The sequence below is a fragment of the Rhinolophus ferrumequinum genome, chromosome 12 (assembly GCF_004115265.2).
Source record: "Rhinolophus ferrumequinum isolate MPI-CBG mRhiFer1 chromosome 12, mRhiFer1_v1.p, whole genome shotgun sequence".
Classification (NCBI taxonomy): domain Eukaryota; kingdom Metazoa; phylum Chordata; class Mammalia; order Chiroptera; family Rhinolophidae; genus Rhinolophus; species Rhinolophus ferrumequinum.
In genome coordinates, this window is record NC_046295.1 from 67,745,318 (window position 1) to 67,768,073 (window position 22,756).

General features: G+C 46.3%; 1 protein-coding gene across 5 annotated transcripts in view; it reads right to left on the reverse strand.

Moving 5' to 3' along the window:
- Nucleotides 1-22,756, reverse strand: part of ASTN2 (astrotactin 2) — an 836,425-nt gene that overhangs the window by 38,444 nt on the left and 775,225 nt on the right. For all 5 annotated transcript variants that reach the window (XM_033122811.1, XM_033122810.1, XM_033122808.1 and 2 more), the window contains one exon: nt 12,426-12,567. In XM_033122811.1, the coding sequence (XP_032978702.1) occupies nt 12,426-12,567 (142 nt within the window). The remainder of the gene's footprint in view (nt 1-12,425; nt 12,568-22,756) is intronic.

Sequence of the window (22,756 nt, forward strand, 5' to 3'; positions counted from 1 at the left end):
CACTTGACCTATAGAGTACATTTTCTTTTGAAATTTCACATGCACATTTTAAGTAGAATTTACTACTCTCACTCCCTGGATGTAGGGGAAAAGGCTTGGTCTCAAAAGTTAGGCATTATTTCAAAGGTTAGGCAAATGTGCAATGGTAGTCAGGATCTGAATCTAGATTTTAAAATTTCAGATTCCATGATATTTCTTCCCTATGAAGCTGGCTTATTGGTTGTCTTTTGATAGATTCCCAAAGAAAACTGTGAATACAATGACCCCTCACCCTACGACTCTCTTCATCCACTTTCTCCTCTTCATTCTGCTCTGCCATGGTTCTAATTCCAGATTCATTATCTCTTACCAGGGCTATAATAACAGGTCCCTAAGCCTCCGGGCTCCAACCCATACTCCACTGAGATCATTCTAAAACCCAAATTCGGCTTTCTTACTGCTGCTCGAGACGAATTAATGGTTCCTCAGTCTGTATAACAAGGCCTTGCAAACTCTGCTTCTCCAACCTCATAGACCATATATCTCAACTATCCTGAACTTTCTGCTGCTCCCTTATGTGTACCTTCAGCTTCCCACCTCCTGGTCTTTATTTCAGTCGTTCCCTTGTCTGCGATGCAATAACATCCCGAATTCTAAATGGTCAATGCTATCCATTATTTCAGACACAGCCCAAATGCATCTCCTCCAAGGTACACTGGCTCCTCAAAACTCCCCTGCCTTCATTCTGGGGCAGATGACCCTCTATCCCAGGATAAGTAGCTGCTTGTCTCCAACACTGGGCAAATCTCTTTTAATTTGAGCCATACGATTTCAAATTTCAGCTGCACTACCGCCTACGTGAAGAGTGGACTCTGGAGCCAGATATCTCGTGTTAGACATGTTTCTGCCTTTTACTGATTAGGTGACCTTGAGTAAGACATTTAGACTTTCTGTCTTTGTTTCTTTGTATATAAAATGGGGATACTATAGTATGTGCCTTAGAGAGTACCATATTGTGAAGGTTTAAAGAGTTAGTGGACATAAAAGTCTTAACACAATACATGGCGGACAGTAATTGATAAATGGCCAATGGTGACTGTGATTGGCAGGCAGGGGTCATGTCATTGCCATGTCCTTGGCTAACAGCTACAGATGTTTACATGAAGGACCGACTCCATCCATTCAACCTGTAATACCTGTTGCTGACCTTTGGTATTTGCTGAATTGTGTACGAACTAGATGCCAGGCCGTGTGTTAGAGATTCAGATTCCTAAACCATGGCTTCTAAAATCTCTTCTACTCTCAGATCACTGACAATTTGCTATGAGCATGTGAACTATATTAAGGATGGGTTCAGGCACAGTAGAAGAAAAAAAGAATGAGGGAAGGCACCTCTTGTTGCGTCAGGTGTTTGGGGAAAACAATCACAAATTTGCCACATTTCATGTTCAAAGGACTCCTGGGAGATGCTCTGAGAGAACAGAGCAATGTGAGCCGTTTCTCAGTGGGCAGGACAGTCAGCCACATACGCGTCCCCTTCCTGGTCCTCCCTGAGGAAGAACTACTAAAGAACCATCTTATAGGCACTTGCTATTGAATGCCTACTTACTGAGTGCTGGACATGCTAAGCCTGGGAGCTTTGCGTATGTTAATTACTCTATATTTGTTTCACAACAAAAGGGTAGGAGGTAGACATACTTTCACCTTCCAGATGTGAAGCTGGAAACCCAGGGAAAATAAGTAGCTCATACAGCCAGAGGGTCTGAAGTTTGAATTGACCCTGTGACAATCTGACTCAAGACCCCAGGCTCTTAGCTTTCAGACCCTCCCGAGGATCAGGGGTGCCTGTATGCTCGGATCTAGGACGTGAGAGCAGCAGGTGAAGTACAGTGGAGTCGAGAGCCCTGGTTGCTCCAGCCCAGCTCCGACACTGGTTCTCTGAGTGACCGAGGGCAGGCCCTGTGCCTTCCCTGAACTTCAGTTCCTCCTATAAAGAGAGAAGGTTTGGGTCAATGATATCTGAAGCCTCAAGCTCTATTAAACTATGATGCAAATAGAAAGCAGAACGGGGTTGTTGGCACATGGGGGAGTTTGTCCTTGGGGGAAAGGAGAACAGAACAGGGAAAAAAAGAAAAAGAAATGACAGAAACCTGGATTCTCTCTGGCCTCTGAGTTTCTACACATCATTCATGGTGATCCCCTGCAGTCTGCTAACACCTTTCCAGGGATGACCTCAAGACTATTAACATCAACAGCCTCCTTCACAGATGGAGGTGGGAGTCGGGGGGTCGGGTGGGGTGGGGTGGGCAGGCAGCCGTCAGCAGGCAGGGAGAGACCCACCGCTAAGACAATGGAGCCGGGAAAAGTTAGGAGGCTTGGCCTCTAGCTGGGTCCATTCCTAGCTTCAGGAGTCCCTAGAGTCCTAGAACAGCAGCAAAGAAAGGGGTTTCTCCTTCCAATCCCCTCGCTGTAACAAGGAAAAAACTGAACTTCAGAAAGAGGAAGCCCTTTGTCCAAGACCCCTTGTGGGTGGGCAGCAAAGCTGGGCACAGAGCCTAGTATGGTCTGTGACCCCCACCCCGGGACCCTCTCCTCATGCTGAGCTATCTCTGTTCTTTCTTCCTAACAAGGTGACCTTAAGGAAGAAGGTGAGGGTCCGAGCCTACCCGTAAGAGCCCTGTCTTGGACGTTAGGACCTCTATGTGTTACTCCTGGCTCTGCCTCCACTGTGAACTCTCTAGATCTCTCGGGGCTTCGGCTTCCTCATCTGCACACTGAGAGAATTGATCCAGATTAGAGATTCTAAATTAATGACCCCAGGCTAACTGTGAACTACAAAATTGATTTATGTGACCAGTTTTAAATTGGTGGCCAGGAAGTACTAATTAGGCGGTTTCACTTAAACACCTAGATTTGGGGCTTAGAAGATTTTTCGACACTGGGTCTATCTTCTCCCACATTACAGATTAGCTGGAGCTAAGTGTTCTCCGCTCCGTTTCTAGCTGAGCACCGTCTCACTGCTCCTAGGATCAAGCAGCTCCATGTTGTCCCATTGCTGTCACTGGCAAGGTCCTCCTTACAAAGCCCAGCGGAGAGTTTGCCCCATATTCCCCAGCGTGCATGAGGCATATGGTAGATACCCGCAAAACACGTCCTTTTCCTGAGTACTCTGCAGTGCAGTCAGTTATTAGGAACAGGAAAAGGTGCTTCCGGATGTTTCCAGAACTGCGCTGAGCCCATGCTGCTCCACTTTGGCCCAGCATGTGCCCCACTCACTGTGCCTTTTGCTGAGTCCCCAAATGTGTGAGGATCCCACACTCCCTCTCTACCTGCAGCAGATGGCTTCCCTGACTCTCAGCTCAACCCAGCCTAATCTCCACACCACAGAACACAGGTTTCCATGTGGACTGCTCCTCCTCAAAAGCCTTTCCTGGCTCCCCACTGCCTGCGGGATGAAGTTCAGCTCCTGCATCCGGCATTCAAGGCTCAACTCTCCCGTGTGGCCTCAGCTCCCATCCCTCCACACGCCCCAAGTTCACATGAGCAGTCTGTGCCCTGTCCCTCTGGAACCCTGGCTGGCGTCCCATTCCTGGATGAAATCCTGACGCAGTTTGAGGAAAGAAACAGCCTGCCTGAGAGTCCCCAGCAGGTTTTAGGAGCCTCACTGTCTGTCGGCTGAAAAACAGGGTTATTTTTCCTCTACGAGTCTCTTTTGGCTTGGGACACACGGCTGTGTTTGCTTCTGGCTTGTGGACAGCTCTTCCCCTCTGTGGGGCCCCAACTGTGCACTTTGGAGAGGTCAGCCTGACCTGATGCTAGATGGAATTGAGTCCTAAGTCACTAGGCTGCCCCCCCCCACCCCCTTGATCAACAGGACAGGGCACCACAGACACGGAAAGTTCACATTCCACCCAGGGTTTGGAGACATTAGAGGCCCCTGGCCCTGCTGAGCTTTGGGACCCTTGGCCACACCCAGAGTTAGCCTAAGTCCCTTTTACTGAGGCTGGGTGTGCGGGCGGTGTGGGGGAGAGAAAATGCACAGGATAATGGAAGAAGAGAACTCCTGGGACGGACTGACACAGAGACAGTGATAAGAAAAGGACACAAGAGACAGATGCAGAGATAGCAAATAGAAGAGAAAAACACACAGAGACGCAAAGAGATGGAGATAGACACGGGAATTCAGAGTGACACTGACAGAGAGGCAGCATCCATGAGAAGACAGAGAGAGGACAAGGGAAGAAAGAGGGGGAAAAAGAAAAGAGCCAGACAGAAACAATTATCAAAAATGAACAAAAGGGGAAAGTAAAGGGGAGATGTTGAAAAAATGGGAGGAGATGCAGGATGAGAGGAAGGAAGGATGAGAGGAAGGAAGGAAGGAAGGAAGGAAGGAAGGAAGGAAGGAAGGAAGGAAGGAAGGGAGGAAGGGAGGGAAGGAGAGGGAGAGCAAGAGAAGGAGGGAGGATCGAAGAGAAAAAAAAAAAAAAACGGACTAAGAAAGTTTCACAATGGGAATAAAAAGCAGTCAAGAGCAGGACAGGAATTGTCAGGCCGATCCTGGCTTCGTTCCCTGGTGTGTCCTGGATCAACCTTGGGCCTCAGCCTCAGCTCGCATTGGTCTAGAAGCTGCGGCCCAGGGCCCCGGTCAGTATGGAAGGCTTCCTCTGTGCACATCTCCTTTCTCCCAGGGGCTGCAAGTCCCCTCAGAAGCTGGTCCGCTTGTGCTGGGGACTTGGCACAGGAGGCCCACTAAACAGATCGGCTCACTGACACTGAAAAAAGGGGAGACATATGGAGCTCTAAACTGAATGAAGCTCTCCTACCCAAGTCAAATTCTTCTGTCTCCAATTTCTTGCTTCTATCACCTCTTGAGATGATAGAAGCCTCCGAATCATGAACCGGCCCTTCAGGATGGTCCCATTCAATCCCTCTTCTAACGGAGAGCTCCAAAGTGGAATCTCCTTGCCCAAGGACACATAGCTGCTTAAGGCCAGAGGAAGGCTAATCCTGAGGCCTCTCGGCAACCATCATCTGGGCAGCCACTTTTCAAACCCGGTCCTGGAGGGCTCCTGTTTCCAGTAAATTCTGTGCTGATTCTTGGCATGAAGAGAGGAAATGAAGAGAGTAGGGTAGGAATGTAAATAAAGGGAAACTTTGGGATTTCATCTAATATGTAATTACAGTACCCATGGCGGTGGCCCTGGCTGTGTCTGCAATGTGCTGCCCAGGCTGTGCCCGGGCAGGGGTGGTGTTCTGGAGCTGATGAGGAACCCAGCAATGCTCTGTCCAAGACTCCAAGCCCCCTGGGCTTTTGGAATAGTGTCTTTGAGCTAGGAGCCTAGACTTGTTTGCAGAAACACGTGGCAGTCTGGAGACGCTAGGAAACAACTCAGCAGATGAGAGCTGGGGATTCCGGGCATCTCAAAAATACACTGGAAATACATCCCTAGAAGGAGCAGGGGTCCTTGTACAGACTCAGGGTTCAACTGCGGGAGCAGGGCAAACTTTGGAGTTCAGTGGCAGCCATGTAGCTTTTGGTGTCAGGACTGAAAATCTGTTTTCCATATTGTTTCCAACTCATCTGGGCATGGATCTTTGCACAACAGATCCTGTTAGATGGCTTCTATCCCCTGACCCCATCATTTCTACATGTTCACTTCTCATAATCTAGTGTGGTCACGTCAAGTTCAGGCTCTTAAAATAAATTGTCTGAGTTCAAATATTGGCTTCTCCACTGAGCAACTTTGAGGCTCTGTTCAGTCATCTCACCTCTCTGTGTCTTAGTAGCCTACTCTGTTGGAGAAGAATGATAGTTACTGCCTTAGAGAGCTGCTCTGAAGATTGAAGTAGGTAAGATTTATGATAGCGAGACAGAGAGAGAGAGAGAGAGAGACGGGCACGGGCAGATGTAGATATGGGGATAGGGTACTAGACCACAGTGTGGCACACAGTGGCAGTCCCCTGAATATATGGCGAGGAAGTGAGTTAGAGGTGTGAGAGAGGGAAGGGGAGAAGTCAGTGTCTCCAGATTTCTGCACTGACTTGGAAATGTGTTCAAATCATTCAACAACTATTTACTGGATTCTTCATTGGCATTAGGCACTATTCTAGGTCCCAGGGATATAAGATAAAGAAGGCAGACACAGATCCTGCTCTATACAGCTGACAGTCTGGTGAGAAAAGACAGACAACTAACAAGTAAACAGATACTACATCAATGCAGCTTTAGTAAGCACCGTGGTTTGTGTGTGTGTGTGTGTGTGTGTGTGTGTGTGTGTGTGTGTGGTGTGGCAGGAGACAATGTGGTCAGAGAGGTCCTATCTAAGGAGATGACATTTAATCATGGACATGAAGGAGAGTAAGCAACCAGTCATGGGAAGAGCCAGGAGAAGGTCATCCTGGGGAAAGGCAACAGTAGAAGCAAAGACCTTGAGGAAGGAACAGACTGGTACATTTCTAGCAAGTGTGCCTGGGGAGTGATGAGAAAAGGGGCCAGTGTCAGAGAGGAGGGCTTTGGACTGGTGTGCACACAATGGTGGCAATCCCAAGCGCAACCGCTGAAGTCAAGTATAATATGTAATCACAGAGAGTCCAACCGTGCTTACTCCCACCCCCCCACCCCCCGTTCATTAAGTACTGACAATAACCTAGACACTATCTTGTGCTCCTTTCCTGTTTCAGGTCATTGAAGCCCCATGATCCTATGAAGTAGGTCCTACTACAATTCCATTTTACAGATGAAAACACTGAGACTCAGAGAGGTTAAGGAATTTGTCCAAGGCCACAGAGTGGGCAGGTGCTGGAACTGACTTCTGATCTCTAAGGCCTAACTCAGACTATGTATGTGTGACAGCAGGTGGGGAGAGGCTTGTGGATTCAAATACATCTGTTGCCCTTCCGGTTGCTGCTCTTTGACAGAGTGATCGCAATACGCCTTCACGTGCACATGACCTGATGAACAATTAAAAAGTCCTTTCTCATCGACTCTCCAGCTTAATCTTTGCAACAACTTAGGGAGGTACAATTAATGGTCTCCGTTTTGCAGATGAGATTCATTAGCTCCATTTTACAGATGAGAAAGATGAGGTGCGAAGTACCTTCTCCGGGGGCGGTAGGTTGCCTTCCCATCCCCAGTGTTTTTTCCATTGAAAACAGGGGTTGCTTGCAGTGAGAAGGCCCTCTGCCACTCACCCCCTCACCAGGTACTTCGGACAACTCCACATCTGTTAGCAGACAGGACAGGGACAGTACACAGGGTAAGGGGAGGTGCAGGGAGGCGTTAGAGTCAGCATGGGTATGAACCTCAGCTCTACGTCTTCTTGTCATGTGACTTTGGGCAAAATGTTTACTCCTTGAAGCCCCAGTTTTCTCATCTGTCAAATGGGAGATGATGATGATGATACCAGATCCACAGGGTTATGGTGCGGCTTTGATGACATAGCACATGAAACCTCCTTCACAAATTCCCTGCACGTAGTGACTGCCCAATAAACGAGTGCTCTCAGAACCACTATTGTCCAGGAAGGATTGGAGGCAGAGACTCGAGACTGTGGCGTGCAGTCTGCGTCCCCATCTCTGTGTGCAAGTCTCAGAGTTTAACCTTTCCATTTCACAGACGAGGACATAGAGGCCAGAGGAAGGGAGGGCCTGGCCCCAGGTCGCACTGGGAGCACGTGTGGAAGTTGCTGTCTGCCTCCTGACCTCAGGCTCTTCCTTCACCATGCCTTCCCTTCTCCAGGGCCCTGCTGTTTCTTTTGCTCCTCTCCTCCAACGTCACCCACCCCTGCTGAAAAGGAGCGTTCCCCCTGAACCTCTGGTCCCACCACGGGTGTTGGCACATGGTTGCGGTACCCAGGCTCCCTTGGCATTCCTTTCATAGAGCCGAGGCCAGGGAGGTGAGGGTGGGCCTGGGGCAAGCCTCTGAATGTGTGGGAATGAGTCCCCCACCCCAGGAATCAGGCCTGGCCGCTGCTGCGTGTTTGCTCAGGACCCTTTGGCAGTCATCCACGAGGAGAAAAAGGCAAGGCAGCCAACACAAGACAGAGGCTAATTACCTTGGGTAATAGGAAATCGGGGAGTGGCAAAAGAAGGGTGTCTCGGCCTGTGGCCAGACAAGGGCAGGGGCCATGGATGCCCAGCCTGGCCTGACCTCTGTGCCCTGAGGGGAGATTCCCGTGCAGGGTCACCCTCAGATTCCAACAACCCAAGGGTGCAGGAGCTGGCTACACTGTCAGACCTTCTGCGGACCCTCTCCCTTTGCCGCTCTTTGTTTGTTTTCATTCAAAAGCCAAACAAAGGAAACAAACAAGGAAATTCAATTTAAACAGGGGCCGAGTCTGATGTTTCTGTTTTGTTACACCAGGGTGAGCTTAGGACAGAAAATCTGCCTTGACTTTCACTCCTCCAATTGGTTTCAGCCCTGTGCTACTGCGCAAAAGTACATGGATGGAGGGGCTGCAACAGCAAGTTGCCTTTCTAGGTGTGGGGGAGACAAGGAGTTGGGATGGAGGGGGACAGATCTAGAGAGAGAGAAAGAGAGTGAGAGCGAGAGAGCGAGCAAACCTCCAAGAAATAGACAGAGACACTGAGACACACACACAGAAACATAAACGGAGAGAACAACAAAGGCAAAGGAGGAACGGTTGGGGGCATGGCAGATAGACCCTGGTTGGGGGCATGGCAGATAGACCCAAACAGCAAGCTATGTGAAAAACAGTTACATAGAGAGGGAATAAAAGGCAAGGAGAGATGGACAGCCGTGCAGAGGCACAGGAGGGCAAAACACAAGTGAGAGAGGTAGAAAAGTTGGAAGGGCTGGACCTCGGGAGCAGAAGAGACAGAATGGAAAGGAATCCTGTGGCAGAAGTATGCATTCCCAGAACGCTCAAGCTGGGGTCAGTCTAAAGCCCCTTCACTTTGAAGATGCTGAAATTGCAAAACAAGGAGAAGATACGAATATGGAGCCTGAGGTCCCACAGGCAGAAGTGGTGGCAGTGGCATATGAGCCAGATTTCCTGCCGGAGAGACGGGTCCTCCACGCCTGTGCCCCTGGCATCATTCTATCTTGTCCTCTCCCAGCATACAGGAGGAGTGTGGTGCCAATTGCGCTTAATTAAAACTCAGGGGTCTGGACCCCTGCTTTCATTTCATCCCATTTCTCCCCAAAAGATCCCAGATGGTCATTCTCTCTGGGGCTAGTGGGACTCCAACCTGCCCCAAAGGGAACAGCTCCTCCAGGATTGTCCTTGGAAGAGACCAGCGACTGAGTCAAGGAAAATGAAGGAGGAAGAAGAAAGTAACTAACATTTCCTGCAGGCCTCCTAGAGGCCAGGCCTTCTGAGACATCCTGTTTGTGGAGTTTCTCACTTAATGCCCTTCCTGACAGCCCTCTGACACAGGAGCCCCTTATAAGGCCCTTTGCCCCCAGGGAGAGACTGTTGCAGAGTAGTGAGAAATGACTTTCCCCCGGGCAGGTGATGAGCAGGGGCAGAATCGGGATTTGCCCCCTAGCTCAGCTTGTCCTCCAAGTTTGTGCGCTTTCCACTGCCACAAACAACCTTTTTGGCTCAAGAGGGATAAAACTAATTTTGGTAAGGAACGAGCAAGCAGAAAATGAGAAACCCCAAGAACTGACACGGGAACTATTTTAAAACTCGAGACCAAGTCGGTCAGACTTGATGGGAGGAGAGCCGCCAGTGGGATAAGAGACCGGTCCAAACAATATCCTGGCTCCTTGTCAGAAGGGCCCAGATCCCAGGGCCATTAACACAATCAAGTTCAACAATAAAATAAAGAAGAGTTCAGAGTTAGGGATGACAAATGTGTGACAAGCACATTTACAGGACAGAAGAAGAAAGCCTCTTCCTAGTTCTCGAGGTGGGAAGCGAATAGGGGGTGTCAGGCAGTGAGGAAAAGAAGAGGCAACGGGAAATGTTCATCACTTTGAAAAGATGGCAGTTGATTTGTCAGCTCTCGGTGTTAACTGCTTTTGGGGTACCATAAAACATTTCCCTGCTTTCTACGTAACGGCGGCGTAGGAGTCCAGCCTGGCTAACAGTGATTCCCCACAATGTCACCCAAGGGCTACTACCGGTGTCTCTGGATAAGGAACCACCTACCAGGGCTCTGTCCCTCTCTGTGAAATGCTCTCTCTCCAAGCAGCTGGAGAATGGAGGAGGAGGGAGTTGAAATTAATTATTACCACAGCGAGGGCAATAGTGATAATAGCTAACACCACGGATGTTCCTCCTGGCATTCATCACCAGGCGGAGAACTTTTGTGCATTATCTCATCAAAACCTCTTGGAGTCCCAGGCTGCTGGACGTTGGGTCATCCACATTCTCACAGAGGACGGAATGGGGGCTCAGAAGGTTGAGAAGCTCACTCAGTGTCACATGGCTGACCAAGTGCAGGGCAGAGATCTGAACCTGGGCCTGTCTGTCTTCAGCCTATGCCTTTTAACAAGAGACTGAGGAACTAGAAACCAGCCGTCCAGAAATCATTCAAAACTGCTGCTTTCTTCACGTAATCATAGTTTTTAGAGTTGGAGAGGGCCTTATAGCTCTTAATCTAGTCACATACTTGTATTTCATAGATGCAGTGACCCTAAAGCCCAAGGTGTTGGTGTCAGGTCTTACTCATTAAGAAGCTACAGAGTCATGCTCTCAAGTTCTGGACCATAGTCGTCATTTAAACCCGAAGCAAATGCAAACTCTGTGAAGTTTGTCTGATGTCCCACTGGAAGAGACCTGATAGTCTACTGAACCTTGCGGATTCCCTGCCTAGAACTCTTACTGTCCCCAATTACTTTTGGCCATTCTGCAGAAAATAAGACTTGAGCCCCAACATCTACGAGACAGTGGCAGATCAGAGTCAGAAGGCCCGGTTTCCAGCTGACAATGATTTTCCTAACTTTAGTGCCTAAGGTGTTGGTTGTTACCGATGAGCCTGAATGTGTCAAGTGTGCAAAAGGACACCAGGGTGTGTAGAAAAGTCATGGCCTTCAAGAGGGAGTGGGGGTGGGATGTGTTTTACAGGTAAGGGTCACAGATTGCAGAGGGACTAATATTTATTGAGCACATACTTAGATACTTTGCTAGGGTGTTTCTTATTCAATTCTCATGCAACTCTGCAACCTAGGTTTTATTATTTCTGTTTGACGAAGGTTCGTAGACGTCCAGTGACTTACCTAAGGTCACATAACTGAAAATGCCACCGCCAGATTTGCATCCACGGTCTGTGGCCTTTCATACCACCATTAGGTCATAAGTGATCGGAGGCTAACAGCTTTGTCTTAGTCACATGCGTCCTTGCATTTCCTAGCCCACTACCAAGAAACAGGAAATTCTCAGAATACGTCTGCTGTGTAAATGAGCAATGAATGAGTATATAAAATGCAAATGAATGAAAGAATGGATGGGTACATACGTGAATGAATGATGGAGTATAAAATGGATGAATAGCTAGATGGATGAATGGGATGAGTGGGTGGGTGGGTGGATGGATAGATGGATGGATGGATGGATGGATGGATGGATGGATGGATGGATGGATGGATGAAAGAAGGAAGCAAGAGAGGGATGGACAGAGGGATGGATGATTGATTGGGTAGATGGATATGCGAATGAATTGTTGAGTGAGTGGATAAAGGAAAAAAGGAATGAGTTAAATAACTGTAATAATTGTGATAATAACGGTCACTTTCATACCAGCGGCAGCTTTCTGGTTGGTAAGATAGGTGTTCTGTAGTTTCACAATTACGGTACATGAAGAGAACTAGTCTCTAGAACTCTACGTTTTCGCTTAGGAGGGCTGCCTCCAGATGTGGCAACACTCATGAGATGGAAAACACAAGAAAAATCAGTGCCTTTTTCCTCTGAGATTGACAGATGAGTCTCAGAATGACTTCCTTTTTCATCTCCAGAAGTTTGGATGTAACGGCGCTAATGTACTCTATGAAAGCGTGATAATGGTGCTATTTCTAAGGCACTGTCTAGACCTAGTACTAAAAAAATTATACGTATATCTACTATGTATATGTGTATATGTATGTATGTGCATATATACACATACATAGCATGTATATATTCATCAGAGGTGATATCATGCAATCGAGACAAGAACACAAAGCAGGGGCGCCTGTCACAGCCCTCCTTGCTAACTTGCCATTTTCCTTCTCTGGGCTACAGATTCTTCATCAGTAGAAGGAATGGTTTTGAGTTCCTGGCCTCCCTGAGCCCTGCAGCACTAACCATGTATGACTCTGAGACTCACTGTGGCCACACTTGTCCAGTGGACACTTCTAAACCTTGGCATCTCAAAGTACACACACAGGCTGGTCTACAAAACATTTGGTTGGCCTGGACAGATCACTCATGCCTTGCCTCCTCCCAGGCTTAAAACCGTCCTGTCTGCTTCACAATCCCCACGCACCCAGCAAGTCTTACTTGTAGAGACCGTCGGGCTCCAGACACTTGAAGATCACTGAGTAGATACTGACTTCAGGGACCTCTCCATGGCTTCGACCAGCTGCTACACAAGATGTACCCAGGCCAGAGAGTAAGTCATCGGCAAAACTCAGGAATTCTCCTGGAAGGAGACAAAGAAAGATGAGGTCCCCAGCTCAGGCTTTGGTGAGCAGACATTCCTGCTATTGTCCAAACCCATCAAATGTTGGTATATCATTATCAGGAGGATTAGCAGACAGAATAAGCACAAGACATGAAAATGACACAGGTTAGTAGAGAGCTACAAAGTCTGACAAATAAGTTCGCGAACTTGTTGCAATGCGGTTGCTAACCTTTTTTTGATATCAGAAGGATTATTCATTATGAATTTGTAACAACTGTACAGTTAACCAACTTTACTATTTGGAAGTGCTGAAAAGGCTGCATGACAAAGACAGACGAAAATGACCTGAACTTTTCTCCAATAGTTCATGGCTCTTGCATCACGACAATGCACCAGCTCACACGGCACTGTCTGGGAGGGAGTTTTTAGCCAGTAAACAAATACCTGTATTGGAACACCCTCCCTACTCACCTGATCTGGCCCCCAATGACTTCTTTCTTTACCCGAAGAGAAAGGAATATTGAAAGGAAGACATTTTGATGACATTTAGGACATCAAGCGTAATATTAATACAACAACAGCTCTGATGGCCATTCCAGAAAAAGAGTTCCAAAATTGCTTTGAAGGGTAGACTAGGCACTGGTATCGGTGCATGTCTTCCCAAGGAACGTACTTCGAAGGTGACCGTAGTGATATTCAACAATGAGGTATGTTGCACCTTTTCTAGGATGAGTTTGCGAACGTAATTATCCGACCTCTTTAAATTTATGCCAGAATTTTCTCAACTGTAAAGGGGGTGTACCAATACCTACCTTTATAAACTTGCAGCAAGGTTCAACTGAGGCCAACTATTGTGTAATAAAAATGCATGAAAAGGCAACAGGGGGACAGTGCTTTCTGTCCAGAGTAACTATTCTGATCTCTCACTGCCACTGACTTCCTCTTAACTGCTTAAGCATGTCCCTTCCTTCTTGGAATTGCATTTCCCTTTCTGGTGTAATGAAGAAATTGGGCTAAGAATGTAAAGTGGGTTTCATGTCACGTGGTCACTCTTATGCACCAGCACTAGATTTATGGAGTGTTATATTGAGATGGACAGAAGCCTGGTCTAGCTAAGGAGGTAAGAATTCCATGACTGATTAGTGATGAAGGGCATGAGACAGAAAGGGACAGTGGAAGAACAAGTGCCCGGACTTCACGATTTCTATATCACCTAGCCATCAGATTTTAGAAAACAGCTGACATTTACTAGAAATAGAAGTAATGAAGAAGATTAGATGAAGACTAGAAAGAATGACTGAACATTTGGACTCAATCCTGAGATCTTGCCCTTAGCTCTGTTAAAATGTTGCTGTACAGCTTTGGCCAACTAAACTCCATGTCTGAGCCTTAGTTGTTTTTCCCTCTGTAAGGTGGAGGTGCTAGAATCACTATTAGGGTTTTTGAAAAAAAAATAAAAATAAAAACAGAGATGTGCATGACGATTAAGTTATGAGGACAGGCACGGCAGCACTATTTAAATGAGCAAGAATTTAGAAACCAAATGTCCAACGATATAAAAACAGCAATATCAATTATAGTTCAATGATGCAATGGAATATTTTATAGCCATTAAAAATAATATTGTGGAATAATACGAAGTTATATGAAAGGATATTCATGACATATTAAGTTTAGACACAGGTTACACTATTACAGAGTAATCTAATTTGGGGTGGAAATTTTACATTTGGAAAGGGAAGGGAAAAAATATAGCAAATGCATAATAGCGGCTTTGTCTGGAAAGTGAAATAATGGTACTTTTTCTCTCTTATTTTTGCTTATCTCTATTTTTAAAAGTTATCTACAATAACACATATTGCTTTTGTAACAAGGAAAAAAATCAATAAAAATTACTTAAAAATAGATAAAGTAAATGAGCCAGACTAAATGGCCTCTGAGTTCCCTTCCAATTCTAAAATTGGATGATTTAGGAGCAAAACAGGCATGTGAGGTATTTTATACCACACAGTATGAAATGCTCTGAGGCCTCCCAACTGTTGGTTTCTTGTTCTCTGTAATGCCTGTACTTGCGTATATTCTCAGTAATAAACAAGAGGAGGACGTCCATTCAACTCTATCTTCTCTACTTGGGCTTAGGACAATCCAATATAATGGAACAATCATGAACAGTAACGCTGACCAAGCGTCTGAGACTCAGAGAAGCTGTGTGGCACTTCTCTCCCAGGGACCTCGGTGGGCAGAATACGCAGATGGCTTTCCATCAGTCTTTCAAAGAGAAGTTCATTCTTCACTCACAAGTGAATCATGTAACACTTATCTGACTGATTGTCTGGATGGCCCTGGGACTCGAGTGAACAATCATTCTGTAACGTATTGGTCTCTGTGGTGCAATACAACAGATCTGATGAGCAGTATTTTTGTTTCCCACTTTTCAGAAAGACAACATACAGTTCATAGCCTTGATATGTAGATACCAGAGTGAATGTCTGGATCAGGCTGTCAAGTGATCAAGCTGTCAGCTGCTACTGCCAGACAGACTTGGGACTGATTTCGATTTCCACCCTTTATTGCAAATCCCTTAACCTGTCAAAGTCTCAGTTTTCCTTTCTGTAACAAGGGGGCAATAACACTTTTATGAGTTTGGACTCTAGAAAGAAAAGCTGAGTCTAGGAAGAAATCCTTCGTCTAGAACCAGAGCTTTTGCTAGAAAAGAAAGAGGTAAATGCAACTCGTTTTCATTATAGATTTTGGCATCCCCTATTTCTTCTGTAGGCTTTCTTTCTCAACAAAATCAAAAACCAACGATGTGTCTCTTCCAATAGGTACCAAAGCAGAGCAATGTATGGGATGAAAAATGGAAAAAAAAAAAAAAAGGGGAAAACATGAGATTATTCACTGAATGGAGTGAGGGCTTTGTTTTTCTTGGTTTCTCAGGATTCCAAGTCTGGCTGCTTCCATTTGTTTTCTTTGAGCTTGGATCCATGTCTGTCTGCTTTTCAATTTGTTTCCAGATAGCCATTGAAAGAGTTGGCCCTACATAAGGCAATTCAGGATGCTTGTGGCCTGTATTACTTAACTGTCTTCAAGCCAAAAGATGGTTGACATTCATTTTCAAACGGCCATAGCTTTCCAGACATTTCCATGCATTTCAGGATAATTTAGAGCATGGACAAAAGCCCCATAAATACCAGCGCACAGTTGTTAGGTTTATAGGTTTAGTTCATGTGAAGAAACTGGAAAATACAGAGTAGATAACTAATCAAATCAAGGACATATAAGGATATTTAGGGCTCAATTCTATTTGGGACTATCTATACGTAAGAAACTTCAAATGAAAAGAATTTAAAGGCATGAAACTGACTTTTAGTACCAATCTTTCTTTTCTCTATTTAATCCTCACAGTACACAATCCTAATGAGTTAAATTTTGGTATCTCTGTTGGAAAGCTGAGGTTAAGTGCACAAATTTAGGAAGGGACAGAGCTGAGATTTGAACCCATATCCTCCTATCTCTGAAGCCTTGCCTTTTCTTTAATACTATGCTGCCTCCTAGAGAAAGTTTAAAAAATAATAGTGCTAGAAAGGGAGCTTTCTCAATTCTGTTCAATTTGTGATTGAATTCCGGCCACTCCCTTAGCTCTGTGGATGTGAGGAATGAAATGATAAAAGAAATGTTCTCTGACCTTCTACAGCTTGTAGTCTGACAACAGGAAGGGTTGTTAAATATAAAAATAGACCCATATAGTAAATTGTAATATCGCTTTTCTCGTCACTCTATTCCAGGTGGTTTAAATGCAACCTAGGTGGAGGCAGGTGAATGAGGCAACCCCTCACTCTCCTTGCTCACCTAGTGCATCTGTGTGTATATGGGGTGGGGAAGGGATAAGAAAGGCCTGGGGGCTTCCCAATGCACAAATGCAAGTCAGTGCAATTCAACACGTGTATTGTGGTTCCAGAATATAAGATATCCCACATCTGGCAGGAGTACAGTTGAATGAACAGCAATATGATGCAGTGGTTAAGAAACTGGACTCTGAATTTGCTCTGCCTAGGATTGAATCCTGGTACACTCTCACTTCCAGCTTGCCTTGGGCAGGTTCTATTTTCTCATATGTAAAAAGGGTACAATAATAGCTTCTAACTTACAGTGTTGTTGTGAGCATCATATGAAAGCCTGCATATATTGTTTACACACCAATTAGCACAATGTCTGTCATACACTAATAGCTCAAAAATATATCAATGGCCATTATTATTTATGTTATTATTGTTGTCATAACCGAGGAGAGAGACAAGGACCCTGAAAGATGATTTCTTATGCAACCTGTTCCTTTTCCAGGTGACAAAACGGAAGCCCAGAGAAGGAAAGATACATGCCCAAAGCCATACATAGAGTAGGAGGTAGCCTCGGAACAAAAACTTATCTCTTGCCTCCTACAGCGTATGAGACAATTCATATCATCCAACCCATGAGATTATATTGCTGAGAATCGAAGAGCTTCCAAAGTTGCCCCACAAGCCCTTGTTCCTCTTCAGTTTCTGACCAACGTTATTCAACATGCATTTGAGCTGTATTTCCTGGGCGTGTACTATGTGCCAGGCACTGTTCTAGGCACTCAGTTCTACCTTGCTCTCTCATTAAACGTGGAATCTCTGAGAAACATAGAAAGACCAGGAGAGACAGAAGGAGTTCAATAGGTTTCCAGCCCGTAATATAGTCTAACAGTGGCTTGCAAATTAGAATGCTAGAACTCCAGGGGGGGAAGAAGGAATGACAAATGTGGCAGGGGATAAGTCTGTCTCCTCTATCCCCACACTGACCTTCAACCAGATCAACTCCACTTTGATCTCTTTTATATACTGATGGTCCATGTTTTATTTAGGTTGGGGAAAAAACTGTTTTCAAAAGCTTGGCTTAAAAGTTTTATGGCTCAAAATGTTTGAATCCTAAAAGCCTGCCACATTCCCTGATAGAAACACAGAGGTTTCGGAATGTTGCAGCCCCATTCAAGGCTTTGCGGCCACTCTGGGGCAGAGTGCAGCACACTGCAATTCTGCATCTGACATCCCTGTGCCTTAAACCAGGAGACTCTTCCTAGGCTGCCACTGTCCCCTCCTCCCTGGGACACTGCTATGGCAGAACCCTCTGCTGCCGCCTCACCGTGCCTGTCCAAGACTCTAACATTCTTTTTCTGTTTTTCTTTCCTTGAAAACAGATAGGGAGTTGGGAGTCGCTGTACAGGAATGTGCCTGTTCCCCATTATGGCTCTTCTGGGGCTGTAACCCGAGTGGGCTCGGGCCAGACCCCCACACATTTCTTTATCCACTCAGACTCGAGCCTTGCTCTCATTACAATCCACAGAAAAGGTCAATCATGATTCTGCTGAAGCTTCAGAACCAACCCAACCAAGCACAGAGCAGTTTTTCTAAAGGCCCCACCTCCTACCTCAGTTCTCTCTCTCCTGCTCCTTTCATCACTCCCTCAATCCTCTTCCTCCTCTTTCCCTCTCCTGCTCTCTCTCCCTTCACCCTCTCCCTTCGGATTGAGGTCACAGTCAAAGCTGGCCACAAGAGCAAATTGAAAACAGGTTGGGAGAAAAGCAGCAAAGAAATTCCAAAATGGAAGGGGCGGGAGTATGAGTTATTTAGTCCAGGTGGGGAGAAAGGTCCCGAGCTCAGGACTCCACACTCTTTTCAGGAAACACCAAGGGGAATTAGAAGCCACTCTGGGCTGGCCTCTCTCTAACCTGCACACACTCCTTGCTGGGGGGCCCCGGGAGAAGCAGGGCTCTGCATCTCCCCACCTTTCCTTTACTTGGGCAAATGGAGACCTTCATTCAGAGAACTTGTCAGTGACAAAATGCGTCTTGGAGGGCCTCACACCTATCAGCTATTGTGGATTCATTTCTTCCAAAACATGATGCTATTGTACATGGAGAGTGATGGTTCTCGCCTTTGTCCTAACGGTTGTGCGAGGTGGTGGGAAGAGAGTGGGTTTGAGGGGTGCAAGAGACCTGGTTTTGAAGCCAGGCTACATCACTTCATGAACTATATTATCTAGGGATGGGTGATTACACTGTCAGAGACTGTTTCTTCATCTGGAAAATGAATGGTCCTCAGAGAATCGGGTAAGGAAGAAATAAGATAATGTATACAATATACCTGCTACATGGATGGTTTGTGAATGTTGGTGCCCCGGCACACCTGCCACTTCTCCCCTGTCAGGTCTTCTCAGTTTGTTTCATAAATTTGTAGTGGTCAAACTCAGCTGCTTTTATTATGTGACACTTAACTCCTAGAAACTTCCCGTGTTTTTTTTTTTTTCTTTTTTGCAAAAGGAAGTCATTTTTCAAAGGAAGGAAAGAAGGAAGGAAGGAAGGAAAGGAGGAAGGAAGGAAAGAAGGAAGGAAGGAAGGAAGGAAGGAAGGAAGGAAGGAAGGAAGGAAGGAAGGAAAAGGAAGAAACAAAGAAAGGGAGAAAGGAGGAAGGGGAGAGTGAAAGGAAATGTTTATTTAGTTCTTATTATAGGGCATCAACACTGCTTGACAATTTTACTTATACTGTCTTGAGTAAACATTCAAAACAACCCTGTCTTGATTAATATTCAATACAACCTAATGAATTAGGTTAATTGAGCTTTTACAAATGGGAAATAGGTCCAAGGAAAGTTAAGCAATTTCCCTAACAAAATCCCCTAGAAATGGTAAAGGCTAGAACCAGGATTTGAGATTCAAAGTCTGTGTTTTTTCCTGCTACGCATTGACCTACAGACTGTGAGATTCTGTCAGCAGTAGCTGTGTTTTGGTCACCTCTGTGGCGCCAGCACCCAGCATAAGACTGGCCACACAGATATTTGTGGAATTCTGTGAAACTGAACTTCGTGCTTTAAGCCTGACCCGCCCTCATCGCACTAACACGAGCACCTGGCATGAGGGCTCTGCTTGAGAAGAGCCAGCCTGCCTCCTGTGTGACCTCTGTGGGGAGTGCACTGGACTCCCATGGTACAGGAGAGGAGGGACCGTCAGGACAAAAGTCCTCCAAAAACAACGATGGTGGTCTAGCAAATATCCACGTAGAGCTTCTATGTGCCAGGCATTGTATGAAGGGACTTCTGGCTCATCCTCATGCCAGTGCTCGGGTGGACATCTGTTGGTTTGACCTCCTCTAAACCCATGCATCCTTCTACTAATAGCACGCCAGTGTTCCACTGGGGAACCATCTCTCCTCCAGTTATAGTCAATCTAATTTAGGTGACACGAAGACCTCCTCCCTCCTCCAGAGATGGACATGTGATCAGTGGTCTGATGTTCCATGTCAAGAGGCCAAACAGATGAACAAGTGACCCAGGCCTGCTCAATCAGACGAACTCCTGGGAAAGAGACCAAGTCCTGGTGACATCACTTGAAGCCATAAATCAGTTGTATCTGAACCATTAAGAGATAAACCCTTGGATATTTCAAATATATGTGTCAATATTTTTCCTTTTCTGCCCAAACTAGTTTCCATTTGCTTTCTGTTACTTGCAGCCAGGAGGCCTACAAGATACAAATCCTATGAGGTATATTTTAGGATTACCATTTGATACATAAAAAAAAAAAAAAAATGTTCACAGGTCTTACGCAAGTTGCTCAAGGTCACACTCCATTTAAATAACAAGACTGGCTTCAAATCCAGAGCTGTCAGACTCCAAAATCTGAGCGCTTCCTATCATAAAATACCACCCAGGGCAAGGGGCACAAAGAGTCTGTTACTGAACAAAAATCACTGAGTACTTCCAGTGTCCTGCTTCTTACAGCCCCATCTTCTGACCTCACTTCTGACCCCATGGACCACCCTCCCTCACTTGCTCTCTTCAGCCATGTTGGCAGCCTTCCTCCTTCTCTAATAGGCCAAGCACATTCCTACCCCAGGGTCTCCACGCCTACTTTTGCATGGCTCCCTCCCTTTCCTTATCCGGATCACTGCTTAAATGTCATTTCCTCAGAAGGCCCCCTCCAGCGCCTCAATCTAATCTCGTCACTCGGTTCCTTTCCTCTACTTTCCTTCTTTTCGTTAAGCTTACCTTGTTTTCTCATATACTGACGAATTACGATATCGTCTGCATCTCCCATTGTAAGCCCCTTGAGAAAGGGACTTCATCCATTCACCATGGCGCCTGCACATAGCAGGTCCTCCAAAAATATTTGTCTTGGGAGTGTACGGATCTGCTGTGTACTGTAAACTGAGCTGATGGTTGGGAACAACATGAAGAAGAATGTCTTCGTCTGCGTTCCCTGGAAAGCAGAGCCTAAGAGAAGGGCTGAGGTGCAGGTGCTTTATTTGGGAGGTGATCCTAAGAAGCAGGCCTGGGGAAAGGGAAGGATGAGGCACAGAGGAGGACCAGTCAGTACAGAGGTGCATATCATTAGGTTTGCTGCTGTGAGTAATGGGGGTTCTGTTCTACAGGGACCTTCAAGGAAGTGAAGGGGATGTTTCCCAGAATTGTTTGGCTGAAAGTTGGGGAGCCAAAGCATATCTCCCCTGATTCCTGATGGCCATGTGTTGGGAGTCTCCCTGGGAGTGTGAGTTTCCCCATACTTTATTTTTATTATTATTATTATTATTATTAATTATTATTATTATTTTTAGCGGTGCTTGTACACAGGCCTAGGGAGCCCCCTCAGCCTTGTGCAAGGCGAAGGGGCAGACACTGGAAGCGTGCATTGGAGGTCACTGGCAGCACAAGTTGAGCCTGGCTGTGGACAGAACTGCCCACCACAGCTACACGTGAAATAGCCACGGGCCAAGAGGATAGAGCATAGCCCCTGTGGGGTCTGCTACAGAGACCCAATCTCTGCCTTTAAGGACTTTATGGAAAGAATGACTGATGTGCCTTCTTCACTGAGGTCTAGGACAGACCTGTCAGCCTCACTGTTGAAACAGTCCACACACAGTTCTTGGACACCCACTAGTGCCAGGGAAAGGACTGCCCACTGCGGACACAGCCACAGCCCCTTTCTTGAGCAAGGCAGAATGGTCATGGTTGCTTTTATGAGTGAGCCATCAGAGTCCTGCAACTTATTATTAATACAGAATTTAAGAATATTAACCTCAGCGTTAATGTGCGCTTGGCTAATAGAGCCTGCCCTTTCCTTCAGTTGGATTAATTAGGGCCATAAAAGCCCTCGTCATCCCCACCATCTCGAGGACAAATGATGCTAATACATTTGGCTGGAGTGGGTATTGCTAACATGTGTGAGGACAGCCAGTCTGGGGACCGGACTGCGGAGGAGGAACACAGGGAAGGAAAGCCAGCCCCCCCGCACCCCCCCCCGCCACACACACACACCTCCCTCCCCGGCCATCACTCTCTGAGGACCACAGTGCGTGTTTACTGCCGTCACAGCACTCATCCACACAGAGGGTTTTCTTTTCTTTCTTGCCTTTTTGAAATCTCAATCCTCAGCATTACACTCTTGTGAAGTGGAAAGAACCAAGTGTACAAAATGTGCTTCTCGTCAGATTCGCAGTTCCTCTAACACTTCCAACTTTCTCTGGGCTCAACACTCTCTTCAGCGTCTCCCTCTCTGTGCAAAACAGCAGACGCTGTGTGTGCTGACGGTGGGCCCTGGGAGCCCCTCTGACCGCAAATGTGATGAAACAGCATATCATCTGGCAGGGCTGGGGCTATTATTCGCATTTTTTTCAAGGAGAGAAGAGACGCTCGGGACTCAGGGCAGGTTGCCCGACTGCACAGCGACGACACAGCAAAGCTAGGACTTGAACCCGGGTTGATCTGATTCCAGAGCCTGTGGTTTTTTTTCCACCACAACACGTACTTCCTCATTGTTCTGTCTCTATGGGCCTCAGTCTCCTGGTCTCTAATATGAAAACGTCAGGGTCTACTCTGCGAGGGGGTCGTGAGGAGTGAATTAAATTGAGTCCATAAAAAATATAAAAGTGCATTGTAATCTGGAAAGTGCAATGCACATATAAGGGTTGGTTGCTAAGGGCAATCCCCAGAGAGCCAGGTGAGATGATGACAATATCAGATGGGTGCTTCTGGAGTTAGAAGGAAGACGAGGAGGCCGTCCTTTGCGAGGTACGGAGAGAGGTATGTCGGTGTTCAGCCCTAAGAACCCACCAGGACACACAAAAGGTGGTGATGAAGAACCCTTCACCAGGGTAAAGGCATAGAAACATATCCACCAGTGACGCAGAGGAAT